Source organism: Ctenopharyngodon idella, chromosome 12 (genome assembly GCF_019924925.1).
Source record: "Ctenopharyngodon idella isolate HZGC_01 chromosome 12, HZGC01, whole genome shotgun sequence".
In the NCBI taxonomy this organism is placed as follows: domain Eukaryota; kingdom Metazoa; phylum Chordata; class Actinopteri; order Cypriniformes; family Xenocyprididae; genus Ctenopharyngodon; species Ctenopharyngodon idella.
In genome coordinates this window covers 30,750,029-30,767,492 of record NC_067231.1, presented here as the reverse complement: position 1 = coordinate 30,767,492, position 17,464 = coordinate 30,750,029, and the positions used below count along the sequence as shown (strand labels likewise).

The following is a 17,464-nucleotide window of genomic DNA, read 5'->3' as shown; positions in this document are numbered from 1 at the left end:
TATTTTGGCTTTAAATTAGTCTCATATCTGGTCTCACATTAACAGTTCACAATTATATATTTCGTTTCAGTTCGAAATAATGAAACCCACACGAATTCAAAATCCCTCGACCTTCATAATCCTTTTGAAGAATTTTAAGAATCTGAAGATATTAAATAAGTTATTTCATTGTCATATTTATTGATTCAGTCAATAAAAAGGCATATGTACGGAAATATGAGCACTGTTTTTATTTGGGTTTTGTTCAGTTACATCACGCACTTCATCTACTCACATCTACACACTATAGAGACACTGTCGCTCAGAGCCCAGTAGTTTCTATTTAAATTAAAAGGACGAGGTAAGCAGAACACTTCTCTGAGCGACACAGTCATGACTGAGGAATAAATATTGCACATCAGACGCTGAATGTTTGCGATATAATCTCTGGCTCACTAAAATAAACGCGTCGTGTCAGATGCGCCTCTGCAGGGCGGCCAGGGTTAAGTGAACTCGGGTCCAGACGATTCCTCCTCCGAGTACGATTTGGAGCGCTCGAAGAACCCGTTTTCGTCCACGGGAAGCGCGTTAGTCGTCGTGACGCACAAGCCCTTTCGCTTGAGTTTGCGCTCCTCCATCTGAATAGTGTCGTACAGTCCCGTCGGCCCTTCCTCCAGCAGCACGTTTCTCTCCGAGTAGGACGGCTTCAGCTGGCACACGTGGCGGAGCAGCAGCAGGGCCGGCGCGTAAAGCACATTGACCAGCCCCATGCCAAGGTTCAGCTGAACGAAGCCCAGGTTGTGCACGATCTGACCCGCTACGACAGGCCCCATAGCGTAGGCGACACAGTACGAGATGTCTGCGATGGCATAAACGCTTCCATAGACGGACACGTGACGCACGTCCACCAGGAAGGCCAGAGTGGGCAGCAGTGCCGTGTCCACCAGCGCGATGCCGAAGCAGATGCCGCACAGGGGAAACATTAGCTGGCCGAAGGTTTTGCAAGCGGGCACAGTGCAGGAGCTGGCCCCTATTATGACCATACCGAGGGCGCCGTAGAACCACTGCAGGTCCGGGTACTTTGCGGCCAGTCGGACAGTGACATAAACGCCCAACACGTGAGGGAAGAACGCGGGCAGCCAGATGAGACCCATCTCCCACTCCGAGGCGTTCATTGTGCTCTCCATCCAGTTGGCGATGGTGGGTTCGAGGAACGCCAGCGGGATGTTACAGACGGTCAGAGCGCCCGCCACCACGGCGATGTACGGGTCAACCATGAGCCGGTAAATGGGCGTCCCGACCGGCATGTTCTCGCGCGTCCTGTTAGAAAAAGGTTTGATCACAGTCAAGACCAGAACGCTGTCTGCCAGGCACACGGAGGCCAGAACTATGAACGGGACCCGTTTACCTGCGAACTCATACAGGATGCCGCCGAACGGAGGCGCCACGAGACTCCCGAACGAGATGAAGGCGAGCGCGATGCCAAGCGCGCGACTCCTCTCCGCTTCCTCCGTGTATTTATCCGCAATCATCGCGATCCCGGACGTGTCGGCAAACGCCGAGCCGAGACCCTGCAGGCTGCGCGCGAAGAAGAGCGTCCCGTAGTTATCAGCGAAAGCGAATATACACGTCGAAACGAACATGACCAGAAGTCCGATCAGCAGCGGGATGTCATATCCAACGCGGTCAATGAAAGTTCCCGTGAAGGGGTTCACCATGAGTTGCAGAATGGCCTTGGACGCAAATAACACCCCTATCTGCACGTCCAGGTTTTCCCTGGTTGCTCTGCTCAGTGAAGAGTTGGCATGGGTGCGCAACACTTGCTTGTTCTCTAAATCTGTGAGATAATCGGGAATGATCGGGACGATCACCATATAAAGCATGTTGTCCAGCAGAAGGGCGACGCAAACAATCACCAGAATGATCCGTCTCTGCCGCTCGGGGTCTTGCATTGCGCTGCCAAGCTGTTTAGTTCTTTCGCCCATTTCGGACAACTTTAGGGCGGCTGATTGAGCCAACCCGGCAGACCCGGCTGATTCCATGACTGTCAAAATGCCCGTTTCCCTCAAGATATCTGTCCTTCAGAATGTAATTTTATTCCCTTCATGTGCAGCGGCGCTTCTGGCTTTTACGCACGAACTTTCCTGGTGTCCGGCGCGCGCGCTCGGTTCGCTTTGGTTCGGCAGCGTCCGGTCTGTTGGCTGCTTTCACGCCTCTGATGGGTGACGTGCTAGTCTTTTCTATTCACGGGTACAATCCTGAGCTTTCCATTTCTACTGAGCCTTTTTCCCCATTTACACTCCTGTTACGCGCGCATGAGTTTGCGCTCTCTCGTGTGCGCGCAATAACTGTCACCTGTGGTCATTCACATCAGTTTTTCTTTCCATCAGAAATAGTAGATTGCTGTGGGCACAAATTAAGAGGTGTGCCAATATCAGTTTCTTCTCATTTCTTCTGTCTGTTTTCTCTCCAGGGGTCTGCGGCGCGTCCCCTCTGGTCACCAGCCAGCTGCGTCCGTCTGCTCATTCTAAAAACGGACGTCCGCTGACCACATCATCATCACATGACCAAAAAAAAAAAAAAACTAGTTCTCGGACGAGCCCTAACTCACTCCAGATCAGCTCTTAGTCTGTTTTCCAAACACTCTAAAAATGTTGGGTTGAAAATGGACAAACCCAGTGATTGGGTTGTTTTGACCCAGTGGTTGGGTTAAATGTTTGACCGACATGCTGGGTAGTTTTATTTAACTCAACTATTGTTTAAAAATTACTATATGGCTGACTTAAAATGAACCCAAAATAAATAATATTAAGAACAGAAGTTCAACAAGCTCGTGTTTAAATGACTGATAAAAATCCGAAGAATCTATATGCTGGACAAATAATAAATATATGAAACAAGAAACACACATTCTATGAGCACCAGATCAGATCAGGTTATAATGTAGACTATTAAGTGTTTTCTTATTAATTCTTATTATTTCCTTATAATGTAGACTACTAAGTGTAAACGGGGTTTTATGCCTATATTCTCTCCCCCAAACTAACTCTACCCATCACAGAAAACCTCCTGCATTTTTACATTTTTATTAAACCTTTTTGTTGAGAATGTTTTTAAAGCCATTTTATTACGTTGTAATACCAGTGTAATACCCATGTCACAAATTTGTGTCCTCATAACACACACACACACACACACACACACACACACACAATGATAATTATTATAGTTTATTTTTATGCGACTGTATTTCTGTGAGAGTGTGGTTAACTGGTTAACCGCCATTATTAGGACGAATAAATATAGTCATCAACTACTATTTAAATATTTTAATTCACAGAAAAGATTCAGGACAATAAGAAGGTGATATCAACTTTTGGAAAGTACTTGGTGAAATAATAAATCATGAACCGCAGTGTTCTCTGTTATTCAGACACTCTTGTGGTTTCAGCGGATCTTCGCGCGAGGCGTTAAACCGCGGCGCGACACTGACATCTATTGGACGTTTATAATAAACGGTCTGATTGAGCTGTTTCTGTTCCTGCACGAGCCTCGTCTCAAACTACTGACACATCATTACAGATCTATGATAGGCCTGTTCCGACAATAATAAAGATGATAAATAATAAACATTGATAAGCATAACTATTGAGAGTTCTTCGTAACGGTGGTGATTTAACAATAAAACAAATACTCGATCATTATCTATAACTAAATAAAGTTAAGAAGTGATATTTGAGTGAACCTGTCTGACATGAACACAGTTTCTAACAGTCACATGCTGCATGTTGCTTTATGGCGGTTACAAGAAGCTCGAAACTCAAACCAGACGAACAGTGATCAAACTGCATCTGTATCAGCTCAGCGTCATCAGTGGTGCAGTGCCCAGTTCGGCCGCTAGATGGCGGTTTCTATCAGGAAATAACGGGACAGAAGCAATCACGTGTTCAGATGAACGAGCGTCACAGGTGAGTGTCTTCATGTGTCTCAGTTTGCTCAGAATTATATTATCTGCTTTAACTGATTAGCGTTGCTGCAAAATAATCTTAACCAAATCACACTTAAATCTTCTAAAACGTTTTTCTTTACAAAACCGCTCAGGATTACAATTATATTTCACTGGGTTCACATGTATTACAAGTAAACAGGTTTGACTCAAACAACAAACTCAAACTGAAATAGATGCTGAAAAGAAGCGGCCACAGGAGTGATATACTTATTATTTCATTATCTGTCAGTAATGTTACAATTAAATGAATATTCTCCAAAACTTGTATAGATGTAGAACCACAATAAATAAATGTGTTATAGTGACTCATATGGCAAACACTGGAGTAGATTGTTGTTTTGTATGAATGTCTTCTTCTCACGCTGTCTTTTCATCTCAGTATGTTTGGAGCGCAGCAGGAACAAATGATTAAACAAACCGACCTTCGTCCTCAGATACCATGAAACACATCTGCAAGAAATTGTGTTGTAACATTTACCCAAATAAAACTGATTCTTTTACAGACACCACACAAGCAGATGTGGCATTATTATTGCATCTATTATTGCATCTGAACAATCAATCATAAGACACTGACCAGATCATTACTGCAATATTGCAGAGAATCACATCAGTTATTAAGAAATCAAGCAGTTGAGTCTTTATCCATTTTCAAGAAATCTTTTTTCTCAACACTTGACCATTAACACTATTGACACTTTCTACTCTTTTTTTTTTATACACACCACTCACTGTACATATTGGGCGCCCTTTGTTGGTTTAACTGCTTCTATTTCTCACCTCATTTGTAAGTGGCTTTGGATAAAAGCGTCTGCTGAATGATTAAATGTAAATGAAGTCTTGAATCTGTATTGTGATAGGAAGTGTCTGTCAGGTTTGCTTAGAGAAACTGGTCAAATATTCAGGGAAAATCTTCAGCATTGTGATCTAATCTCGAGCTTCATGACCGTGTGAAAGTTTCTTTGGAGTGTTTTCGCTCTTCACGTCTATTTCAAAGGCTGTTTCTGAGAAGAGTCCAGGAGTCAATCCTGCTTATGGGGTCAACGGCACCTTACAGACTGAGATAGAAAGCGTCTGTAACCGCAGTGACGAGGAGCCGTGTGAACTAGTGTCTGTCCACAAATAGTGCTGAAGGTGTTATTTAATCTGTGCCCTGCTTGAGCTTAATCAGAGTTGACAAAATCACTGTTTTGAAAACCTTTAAATATCTTTAGACCAGCTTAAAGAGCAAATTTTCAACAAAAAAAAGACAAAGCATTCACATGAAACTCTATCCCAAAATATCTGCATATGCTTTATCTACTGATCTAAACAGTGTTATAAAGTTCTTCTAATGTTTTTTTTGTTCTTTCAACTCATGTTAAAACACGTAAAACACGTAAATACAAGATGTAAACAACACTGACTTGCTTTAAAAGTAGAATAAAGACAATGAAGGGAAAAAGCTAAATGAATGACTGAACAGACTTTCGTCTTCGACTCTGCACTGGTGTGTTTCTGAGGAACACGGTGGTTTCAGAGACCTGTAGGTCAGCGGGTCTGAGAGTCGCCCCGTGACCGGCTGTATTAATGTCCTGATCCGCTTTGGGCTCCAAACGCACGTCAGAAACCCAAATCTACTGATATGAGAGCAGCTCCTTGTGCAGAGGAATTAGTGAAGATTACAAAAGCCTGGAGAACTCTTAATCCTAAATGTGCATGTTGATTATTAGCCCAGAGTTTAGAGACCTGAGCTGCTGACTGAAAAGATCCTGAAGATCTCTGAACCTGTGGGAATGAATATGCGGTGCATGGACTTGAATAAAAGCATCTGCATAATTTAGCCATCTGGACTCCAAACTAACACACACAGATCAATGAGAGCATTTAGTGAGTCAGCTGACAGGAAACCAGCTAAACTAGTGAAGAAGGAAATGACCCTCTGATGTCAACAAGCTCTTCGGTGATACTAGTTGAGTTTTAATAAGCATCTGAAGAAACTGTGACGACGGTCTTGTGCCTCACGTTTATTCTGTGGATTAACAAAGAAAGGCCCTTTTGTTGTTAGCAGTTCATTCAGTTTTGGTTAGAAAAATCCTCCTTCTTCATAGATTCACACATGAATTCTGGACTCAGATGCTTTAGTCAACAGAGATATTAAGACAACAACAATGAAATCGCTAAACGACTGTGTCCTGAATGAATTCTCATCTCAAACACTTCAGGCTACTGAAATAAGGCTTCACACTGTACGTCAGTCTTCAATTAATAATTCAGGGAAATTCTGGACAAATAAATGTGTTAGGCACTGATTTGACATAAACATCATCATGTGTAAACTCTTGTAGATTCTTCTCAATACGGCATTACATGGAAGGACGAAACAGCTGAAGCTCTTTGACTCTCATTTCTTTTTGTCCGCAGGTTTCTGTCCCGTGAGGAACTGCCAGATTCCTCCGCGGTAGAATTCGTTACCGTACGCGTACAGGACGGCGTGGAAGATCGGAGACGTCTTTGCGAGCACCGGGAGGACCTGGAGGATCCACAGGTATACGACTGAGATTCTGAACTAATGTGAAGTTTTATCAAGCTAATGATCATCAGCATTTGATTATGGTTATCTTACCATCCTGAGCTTGGGTGAAACGAGACTGACGTTCTCGAAGCAGGCGTATGTGCACATCACAACATACGGACCCCAGCAGAACAGCAGCGCCTTCAGTGGTAAACCTGTGTTAAACTACAGGACAGAGAGAAAGAGCTGCTTCACATGCACTCACTGTCATCACGAGAAACTATACCAGCATCCTTTCAACGCAAGACTGAGAGCTTCAAGCTCAGAATGATGAGATGGCAGAGATTAGAGTAGACTGTAAAAACTGTCATTCTTTAAAACTAGAATGAATGTATTTGTATAAAAGCCTTTTCCTAGAAATTGTACTGTACCTTAAAGTGGTGTGTCTTTTTGAAGTATGCATAGATGGCATTGTAGGAGGACTGCAAGATGAGAACAGGGAAGGCCAAATACAGTACAGTGATGGTCAGCATGTAGCTGATGTAATTCCTGAAGATGACAGCAGAGAAGAAAACAGTGAGTTACTCTTGCATGCACATTTACGTCACCACAGATATTCAACTAATCAGTTCCAGGCTGAACAAACTCACAGTATTTGTCAGTATTTTTCTTAATGTTATTAGTAATGTGCTGTAGTTTTCAGGTATGTTGTGTTTCGCTTTGAGCTGCGTGACAGAAGCCTGAGCTAACCGTGGTGAAGCGCGTCAGTCAGGTGTGTGAGACGATACCTGTCTCCGAGAGTGTAGTCGAGTGTGCAGCAGGTTCTCATTGGCTCAAAGTCAAACACTCCCCAGCCAATGGCAGGCAGCGGAAGAGCCGCCCAGAACACAGCCAGAATCCAGATGAGGGCGCTGATAGTTCCAGATGTGCTCCAGAACATCTTCTGCTCTGGAAACAAACTCCACTAACTCATCTACCAATTAAACCCACTAAACCATTAGAAAAACTGAATGCAAGGCTTAAAGAAACGAGGGCACCATTAATACCTGCTGTGTGTGAACACTGAAGGACAATTAGGTAACATTTTTATGGATGGAAGATGTTCTGTTTTCACTCACTAGTACAGTACTGATGATATCTGTCCCAAGCAATGGCACCCAGAAAACTGATGGCGGCGAGAATTGACACCATTCCTTGAAAAGCGTGAATCTGACAGCCTTTGGACCCGAACGGCCAATATCTTTCAGAGGTCAAAGGGTTCAGAAAAAACACAAACACAGCTTTTTGAATATATATATATATATATAGAGAGAGAGAGAGAGAGAGAGAGATTTGACATTTCTAATTTTTGTGTTCTAAAATTTTATATTTAAGAATATCATTGTCCTGAGTCCTGAGAAGGTGGTAGAGAAATATATTTATCATAAATATAATAATTTTTTATTTGTACTTTTTGCAAACTGATTTTCTAACTTTTAGAAGCAAATGAAACTTTGGAAAGTTTCGATTCTGAATTCATGCTGTTGTTTAATTCAGTCTCACCTCAGATAACTGGCGTAAGCAGCCACTAAACCGTTAATATTGAGGCTCAGATCAGCCACTGCCAGGTTAAAGATGAAGAAGTTATTGGGCGTCTGCATCTCTCGCACTCGCAGGAACGCCATGGCCGAGATAAAATTAAGGAAGAAGCCGAGAAGGCCTACAAGAAAATATTCAGATATTCAGACTGTACAGAATTCATAATGCTGTGCACAGCAACACACAGAGCAAAACAATATATTTAATGCTGTTAGAAGAGTTACAAGTCCACACTAATGAAGCACCAATAATCACCATGATCAGATACCATCACTGTACCATAGTACTTAGAAACTAAGTTTATTTACTTAACTTTCTTTTATTTATAGATTCAAAACTATGCACAGGTTTTGTGAACTTTATAAACAAACTATTAATTAGCAGAGGACTATGAGTCTACAGATCAACCAGCCCTCATTAATCGATTGATCAGCCATCATTAATCAAACACAATGGCGATCCTGAAGTGCATCATGCAGTTATCCTTGTCAATACATTCACCGTTGAAGGATTATCCAGCATGGATGAAAGGACTCATTGATTGATTGATTGATCAGCATCACTCACCGCCGACCAGCAGCGCGGAGCCGAAGGCGAACATGTCAAAATCACTGAATCCCTCCGGTAACGTGTATGAAGCCATTTTCAAATGTTTCTCACTGCTGACCGCAGCTTTACAATGCGAGACTTTATATGTGTGTTTCTTTCCTTGTGAAAGCGCGTGTGAGATTTTAAAGCCTCTGAAATCCCCGCAGGAATGTTTTAATGTTTTAATACCGCAGAAATTTGTGAAATAAGAGCTGCAGCGCTCATTCTCCTCAGTCATGCGTCCGAACTGCGCATGAAGAACGAACACAGTCCGGATACAAACACACACACTACTCTAATGCTTTACAAGCCAAACAGTACACGCTTCAACAACCATCAGATGCCCAATACATATACTGTAGTTCCAAAATAAATCACAATGAGTTATATATATACACACACACACACACACACACACACACACAAACTCATTGTGATTTATTTGTAATATTTTAAAAAGGTTTAAAGGAGGCATGAAAACTTTGAGAACCATGTGTTAAATTATAACATCATATAAAATAAGATTTAAAGAGAAAGATTTTAATAAAAAATTCAAATCTTCACAAGTTTTATTTTCACAATAATGAAAAGAAATGTTATGCAGACATTTTAGCCTACTAAATTCAGTTCATATTCTGCAGCTTCATCTTCATCCCTAACCTAACCTAAACCTTTTTGCTTGAGGTCAAGTAAATGTCAGAACCAATCAACAACTGTCTGCATTTTTAAATCCTTTTAAGTGAAGACACACTTTTAAAGACACACGATGGAGCAGTTTGCTGCTGAATTCAGATCAAAGGTTGTGATTAGGAAACTACTTCTTTGTTCTCAGATTTCAGATGTTAATGCCATTGGGAAATAATATACGTACGTTGTACAAAACTTGAAATGAGTTCACTGTAATCTCGCTAAATTCTTTTAGCTGACACTCTCCAAAGAATGCAGAACAAAACACATTTCAGTGCAGCACTTGTACTTTCCCCTGTTGTTTTCCTCTGTTGCTTTGGATAAGAGTTTCTACTAAATGAATGAATTAAAATGTACAATTCTGAGTGAACCTGAGAAATCAGAAACTAGCTCTCTACACTCTGATCTGTTTAATAAGAGTGAGTTTATTCATAGATTAAATATGAAGAATGGTGTGGATTTCCATTATTATTCTACAGGGAAAAAAGCTCCTCATTTCTTTGTCTTGACAGGACTGGATGTCACACTGCAGTGGAACAAATATATTCTATTATATATTTATCATACTATAAATATTTTTGTAGACACTTTGCAAAATATAATATATTCATATAAATATACACATGAATGCATGCGCTTCAGTCTGAGACAGTAAAAATTTGCTCTGTACTGCCACCAGGTGTTTCAAATGACATATACACTATGCTTAAGTTTTTCTTAATTGCTAACAAGCAGTTTTTCACATAAATCAGTATAAGATCTTTTCATTTTACTGACTGTTACAGCATAAAGAGCATACAGCAAAAAAATCCTCAAGCAATAATTACAAAACAAACAAAACATCAACAACATACACTATAAGTTTTGGGATGCCTGCCTTTACGTGCACATGAACTTTAATGACATCCCATTCTTAATCTGTAGGGTTTAATATGGAGTTGTTCCAACCTTTGCAGCTATAACAGCCTCAACTCTTCTGGGAAGGCTTTCCATAAGGTTTAGGAGTGCGTTTATGGGAATTTTTGACCATTCTTCTAGAAGCGCATTTGTGAGGTCAGGCAGTGATGTTGGTGAGAAGGCCTGGCTCGCAGTCTCCGCTCTAATTCATCCCAAAGGTGTTCTGTCGGGTTGAGGTCAGGACTCTGTGCAGGCCAGTCAAGTTCCTCCACACCAAACTCGCTCATCCATGTCTTTATGGACCTTGCTTTGTGCACTGGTGCGCAGTCATGTTGATACAGGAAGGGGCCATCCCCAAACCGTTCCCACAAAGTTGAGAGAATGAAATTGTCCAAAATGTCTTGGTATGCTGAAGCATTAAGAGTTCCTTTCACTGGAACTAAGGGGCCAAGCCCAACCCCTGAAAAACAACCCCACACCATAATCCCCCCTCCACCAAACTTTACACTTGGCACAATGCAGTCAGGCAAATACCATTCTCCTGGGCCCTCATTTATCAACAGTGCGTACGGACAGATTTGTGCGTAATGAGTGCGTAAGAACAGTTTCATGCAAAGTGTGGGATTCACCAACTTGTATTATATGTAGAAATGTGTGTAAATATAAACACACCTCTGAGCATGCTTACGCAGAGAATCTAGTGGTAGAATAGTGACACTACACATAGAAAGCATTTAAGAGTGTCACAGTAAGCAATCCACATATGTCCTGTGTTTCCTTTAATTATAAAACACTCAATTTATAATTTGTCTGGTTTTAAACATGATGCGTAATTGGTGTCAAACCCTATAAAAGACAGCTGTGAAAAATGTTTGTCCCAGTGCAATGGCTTATCTTGTGTTATTGGAAGACCTGGCAGAGAGCGCGTTTTCCAAGATCGTGCTGATCTGCTTGGCTAGAGCACAGAGTGCTCTCTGTCATTATTGCGGTGAGAAAAAAATACAATCACGTGATTTTTTTAAAGGGAAGTGTTGTCACCATATATGGTTAATTGGAGGCATTTCCGAATGTTAATGACCGTGAACGTGAACGAGCAGGGTACTTACGCACATGTGGGATTTATCAACAATGGTTGCTTACTAATGTGTGTAAGAACTGTGTGCGCACATTTGATAAATATGGATTTTCTTGTACTTAGGCACATTCTAAATTTTATTCTAGGACAAAATATAGAACCTTTTCTACGCACTGTTGATAAATGAGAGCCCTGGCAACCGCCAAACCCAGACTCGTCCATCAGATTGCCAGACAGAGGAGCGTGATCTGTCACTCCAGAGAACACGTCTCCACTGCTCTAGAGTCCAGTGGCGGCGTGCTTTACACCACTGCATCCGACGCTTTGCATTGCACTTGGTGATGTAAGGCTTGGACGCAGCTGCTCGGCCATGGAAACCCATTCCATGAAGCTCTCTACGCACTGTTCGTGAGCTCATCTGAAGACCACACAAAGTTTGGAGGTCTGTAGCTATTGACTCTGCAGAAAGTTGGAGACTTCTGCGCCCTGTGCGCCTCAGCGTGCGCTGACCCCACTCTGTGATTTTACGTGGCCTACCACTTCGTGCCACTTATTGCACAGGTGGCAACCTATCACGGTACCACGCTTGAATTCACTGAGCTCCTGAGAGCGACCCATTCCTTCACAAATGTTTGTAGAAGCAGTCTGCACGCCTAGGTGCTTGATTTTATACACCTGTGGCCATGGAAGTGATTGGGACACCTGAATTCAGTGATTTGGAGGGGTGTCCTAATACTTTTGGCAATATAGTGTATAAAGTATAATCCTGCAGTATTGGAGTCCCTGCTGTGTCAGGAGTCTTTCTGTGTGGAGTTGGTCTGTTCTCTCCGTTGGTTTCCTCTGGGTTTATCCCACAATCTAAACACAAACAGGAAAGCTGAATTGGAGAATGTACGTTTGCCTGTAGGTGTGAGTGTGAATATGATTGGGTCATCCCTGTGATGGACCGGCCATCTGTCCAGGGTGTTTTCCTGCCTACGACCCGAGACACTGGGAAAGTCTCCAGCCTCCCCACGACCCTACATAGGACAAGCGCTTTGGAAAATGTACGGAATCGATGGATGGATGGATGTACAGCACTGTGAGTGTTCTAGTCCTCCCTCTCTCTGACACTCTTCTTTCCCCATGTGTCTTCTTTGATCCATGTTTCCAAACAAAATCATTCTGAAGCCATCCTGGTTTATCAAAAAATGACAAAAAAATGGGTCCCACTTTATATTAGGTGGCCTTAACTACTGTGTACTTACATTTAAATTAAACAATTTGATACACTGCACTTATTGTGTAGATACATGTTTTTACATTGTACTTATATATTTTTTAAAAATACCTGCATGTAATTACATCTGTAATTAATTTCTGTAATTACATTTATAATTACACTGTTGACCCCTTACACTTTAACACACCCTTAAACCACAACCTTACCCGTATCCCACCTCAATAGCAGAAAAAGTGTTTTGCAATACATTATGAACACAATAAGTACATTGTAGTTAAATAGAAGTTAAAGACACCTAATATAAAGTGTGACCAAAACCATTTTTCTACTGCTGTAATTGAGAGTAAAATTAGGACGCCTGGGTCGGCTTTCACCTGAAGTTGCAATGAGTTGTGTTTGGAATAGTTATTATTTAATTTCATTGTAAATATTCTGCTAAAATTTTATATTTCAATATAATTCCTGCAGAAATGCTTGAATTTTTTTTTGATGCATTGATTTGAATTCGAAGGTCAAACTAACAACATTGATCTTTTGCATGTATCATGTATTCCCATTTAATAGATCTATTACAAAATATTTTCAATTTAAATAATCTTAGAAAAGCAACATCATAAAAAATACAACATTTTCTCGACACTGTATGGTTTGCTCGAGATGTGTGGTGAAAATAAAGTAAAATAAAGCCGTTCACCAATACGATGCTGTGAATTCACAAACTGCTGTCCAATCCCAGGTCTAAAATTAACCCTCCAATCAAAAGAAGAAGTGTCTGCTCTGTATATATACAAATGGCAACCGCACAGCCTATGGGCTTCCAGGAAGGAATAATCGTGTAAATGAAAATACCCCAAGTCCTTCCTCTAATCTGCTCTATCCCTTTTATCTGGGGATTCAGAGCAGAGCGAGCAGAAAGTGCTTGAGCGACACAGAGATGCTGCATGAATAAGCGCCTCAGAAGCCCGTCCAGCGCCGCAGCACAGAAGATGCCCGGCCGCGTGTTCTGGGGTTTTGCGCTGGCGCTGTGTTGCCTTCCGTCGCTCTGCAGCTCCTGTCCTGCTCAATGCAGCTGCTTCTACCACAAACTGAGCGACGGATCCAAGTCAAGGTAAGATTTCACATGGATCTGTCATTTACTGAACTGAAATGTTACTGTAGAAAGGTTTCAAATGGACCGTTGTCTGCAGAATATTGACACGCCAGTTTGCCCCTGCTCTTTATTTAGTCATTGGATTAATGCGCGTGTGCTTTTTAATCTTCTCTACTTGTTATTCGCAGTGTTTCAGACCTCTGGCATTCATCGCACACAGTGTGATGATGATGATGATGATAATACACAATAAAAGTAAACGCAGAATACTGCACAGCATAGCACCAAATTATAGCAATGTTGACGACTGTAATTGCAAAGTAGAGAATTCTTATTGTGTTTGATCATAATGACGTGACTGACATAAACATATCAACAGAAGGAGCACTTTGTGCTTTGTTTTTATAGGAGCGTCCTGTGTAATGACCCCGACCTCACTGACATCCCAAACAACTTTCCCTCGGACACCTCCAAACTCCGCATTGAGAAAACAGCCATCGGCCGTGTGGCCAGCGAAACCTTTCTTTACCTCAATAACCTGGAGTACCTCTGGATATCGTTCAACTCGCTTTCCTCCCTCAGTGTGGACAGTTTCCGTGGACTTTATGCCTTGGATGAACTACGGATGGATGGGAATGTTCTCACTTCCTTTCCATGGGAATGTTTGACGGACATGCCCAGCCTTCGCCTTCTGGATTTGCACAACAATAAAATCAGCAGCATCCCAGCTGAAGCAACCATTTACATCAGAAACTTGACTTATCTGGATCTGTCCAGCAACAGTCTGGCTACCGTCCCGGCAGAGGTTCTGACTTCATGGTTCTCTCTGAAACCTCCCCAGGATACAGAGAATTCCAAAATGATACTGGGTGAGTTTGTTTCTGCACTTAAACCATTTGAATTCGGTTGTAGAGTCTTAGTCATTAACGAATAGAAAAACATTGACGGAAGTGTCTGTTCTTCACGCAGGTCTTCATGACAACCCCTGGCAGTGCGACTGTCGTCTGTTTGATTTGGTGCAGTTCCAGAAGTTTCCTTCCTCCTCGGTGGCGTTCATCGACACACGTCTGCGCTGTGCCGAACCGGAGAGCCTGTCGGGAGTCCTCTTTTCCGACACAGAACTCCGCAAGTGTCAGATTCCCCGTGTGCACACGGCCGTCGCGAGGGTCCGTAGCTCCATCGGGAACAATGTCCTGCTGCGCTGTGGGACCATCGGAGTGCCCGTCCCGGAGCTGTCCTGGTCCCGGGCCGACGGCAAGCCCATGAACGGAACTGGTACGTGTCATGTATATGTGTACATGTCAGCCTTGGCTTCTCATTTCTGCTAAATGTTTCATTTTCAATTTCATGTCTGCTGTCATTTATGTGTTATAATATTGTAAAGCGACCTTGAGTTCGCAGAAAGGCGCTATATAAAATAAACATTATTATTATTATTATTATTATTAATAAATAAAACCAGCATCTGCTAAACAAATAAATAAATGGAATCTGCTGCTTGTGCAGTAAGAGAGATGCAAATATGCAAACATGCAAGTGAAATTGTTGTATTTGCACAACTAAATGGAAATGCAATGTCAGAACTCAGACTAAAGTGAATGTTTTTTGTTTTTTTCTTATAGTTCAACAGGAAGTCTCTAAAGAGGGCATCATTTGGTCCATTCTCAGCGTTCCTGCTGTTTCATACCGAGATTCAGGAAAATATGTTTGCAGAGCCACTAACTTTGTCGGGAGTGCCGATGCCATCATCTCACTTGTCATTTCTGATACATGGCAAATCGACGAAGCAGTCGCCAAAAGAAGCCACGGAAAGAAGAATGGTGGATTTGGTCGTGCGGCATATCAAGAGAAGCTCGTCGCCAGATACGTGCCGCCCGCCACATCGGCCGCTGTGCCCATTATTGAGCCCCTGAACGGACCAAAAGACACGTCGTCGATCAAGATCGAAAGCTACAGTGTTTCTGACGATGTTTCAAAAGCGAAGGCCACAGCGGCACCTGCAGCCGCCGCAGAAACTGACAGCAGTGTTGGTGAGATTCAGAAAGACGTGTTGAGTAACCTTGAGGCCAATGCTTCTTCTCTGCAGCAGGGCCCGGAGCGCAGAGTGGTTCGATCGGTCAAAGTGATCGGCGACACCGACCACACAGTGTCACTAAACTGGCGAGCGCCCACCGCGACCAACACCACGTCCTTCAGCGTTCTGTATGCTGTCTTTGGTGAGCGAGATATGCGCCGCATTAATGTTGGGCCGGGCAAGAATCGCATCACCATCGAAGGCCTCGTGCCCAAAACCAAATACATAGCGTGTGTGTGTGTGAAAGGCCTCATCCCTAAGAAAGAGCAGTGTGTGATCTTCTCCACAGACGAGGCGGCCAGCGCCAGCGGCACGCAGAAGCTCATTAACGTGGTCGTGATCACGGTCGCCTGCGTCATCGCAGTTCCTCTGACCCTCATCGTCTGCTGCGGGGCGCTGAAGAGGAGGCTGCAGAAACTGCTGGGCCGGAAGTCCAAAGACATTCAAGACTCGTATGTGACGTTTGAGACTCTGTCTCCAGGCACCAAAGCTAAAGGCCTGGAGGGTGAATATCTGAGCAGACTCAACCCAGATGAATCCAACCGCCTGCTGTCGGCCCGCTCCAGCGTGGACTCGGAGGCCACGGCCCGGACCGAAGGACAACCAAACGAGTACTTCTGCTGACAGACCAGCGCAGGGCCGCGTTCGCCCTGATCGAGACTCTGTTTCATGTGCTTGAAAGCATGTTGACCTTTCTCAGCCCCGGAAGGGAACAAACCACCTCAAGTTCAGTGTTCAAAAAGGGAAAATTATCACGCAAGAATGAAATAATGTCTTTATTTTTTATTTTTGTCATGCACTTTTCCAATGAAATGTTTATCATTGATGAATTTATCATGTATATTGAATACTGTGAGATATCTTTATACATCACGTAATACCCATTTGTCTAATAGTTAAGATTTTCTGTTTGGACTGTCAGGAGGGGGTTAGTGATGTACATGCTTAATCATGTACGTGATTTTTTTCTTTTTACTTGTTTTACTTTATACTGTTATATTGTCACCCCAATGTACTGGGGTGAGTGTTTTCCACTTTAACCCTAAAACTTATAATCTGTCCTATCAGGAATATGTTGTCTGTATGTACTAAAATATTTGTGTTTAAGAATATGACTGAATAAAACCATTTTTTTTATATATGGTTCTTGATTTCTGAATTGTTCCTCTTTATAAAGTGATGCAACTGTAAACACATCCAAGCACATTAGCTGTTCTATTCCTAGTTTGTGTGAATGCTCAAAGCAATATTTAGAAAGTTCCGATGAAGTTTGACCTTTAAGGATAATAGGATTTCCTCCACTGAACCAGTGAACTGCCGTCAGTCATCGGAGCTGCCGTGTGTTTTGGAGCATCTGCCTATTTAATGTCAGAGATTCCAAATGTAATTCTGTATTAAAGCTATTTTCATGACAGAGAGAGGGATACAGAGAATTAATATTTCTTAACACTTGTTTTATCTTGTTTTCTTAAAACTGTTTTCAGTAATTCATTACTGTACAGTGACTGAACAAAAGTTTGAAATTTGATTATATTCATTATTTATTGCTGATTATAACCTGTGAAAAAATATAGCATTGTGTCTAAGCATCATTTACTCCCTGATCAACTGCGTCAGGATAGATTAAGTGTAATGAGCTTAAGTGAAGCAGCACCACGGATAAACCGCTCCTCAAGCATCTTCAAAACACTATGGCCGTCTTTCACACGGTGCTGTCTGCACTCTTCTTCTGCCAGTGGCTCGGTTCTGCCGGATCCGTGTGTGTGACCGG

At 42.4% G+C, this 17,464-nt stretch overlaps 3 protein-coding genes across 7 annotated transcripts; 1 reads left to right on the top strand and 2 right to left on the bottom strand.

Annotated features, from left to right (window-relative positions):
• Nucleotides 1–207: 207 nt before the first annotated feature.
• Nucleotides 208–2,848, bottom strand: slc18a3b (solute carrier family 18 member 3b). Its single transcript, XM_051913652.1, has one exon. The coding sequence runs from the start codon at nt 2,019–2,021 to the stop codon at nt 483–485; it is 1,539 nt and encodes a 512-aa protein (XP_051769612.1). The 5' UTR covers nt 2,022–2,848; the 3' UTR covers nt 208–482.
• Nucleotides 2,849–5,979: 3,131 nt separating this feature from the next.
• On the bottom strand, nt 5,980–12,181 carry rgrb (retinal G protein coupled receptor b). Its single transcript, XM_051913671.1, has 7 exons — nt 8,628–12,181; nt 8,025–8,181; nt 7,601–7,722; nt 7,271–7,430; nt 6,914–7,031; nt 6,594–6,707; nt 5,980–6,500 (listed from the first exon to the last, which is right to left on the bottom strand). The coding sequence occupies exons 1-7, from the start codon at nt 8,884–8,886 to the stop codon at nt 6,372–6,374; spliced, it is 1,059 nt and encodes a 352-aa protein (XP_051769631.1). The 5' UTR covers nt 8,887–12,181; the 3' UTR covers nt 5,980–6,371.
• On the top strand, nt 6,389–16,832 carry lrit1b (leucine-rich repeat, immunoglobulin-like and transmembrane domains 1b). 5 transcript variants are annotated; one of them, XM_051913636.1, is made up of 7 exons: nt 6,491–6,515; nt 6,939–7,058; nt 12,270–12,388; nt 13,428–13,637; nt 14,028–14,488; nt 14,589–14,894; nt 15,242–16,832. In XM_051913636.1, the coding sequence occupies exons 4-7, from the start codon at nt 13,471–13,473 to the stop codon at nt 16,315–16,317; spliced, it is 2,010 nt and encodes a 669-aa protein (XP_051769596.1). In that variant the 5' UTR covers nt 6,491–6,515; nt 6,939–7,058; nt 12,270–12,388; nt 13,428–13,470; the 3' UTR covers nt 16,318–16,832. The 5 variants fall into 5 exon arrangements, with proteins under 5 accessions (XP_051769600.1, XP_051769598.1, XP_051769596.1 ...); XM_051913638.1 differs by lacking the exon at nt 6,939–7,058 and having other exon boundaries at nt 6,396–6,515; nt 12,215–12,388; XM_051913639.1 differs by lacking the exons at nt 6,491–6,515; nt 6,939–7,058 and adding an exon at nt 8,312–8,684.
• Nucleotides 16,833–17,464: the final 632 nt, after the last annotated feature.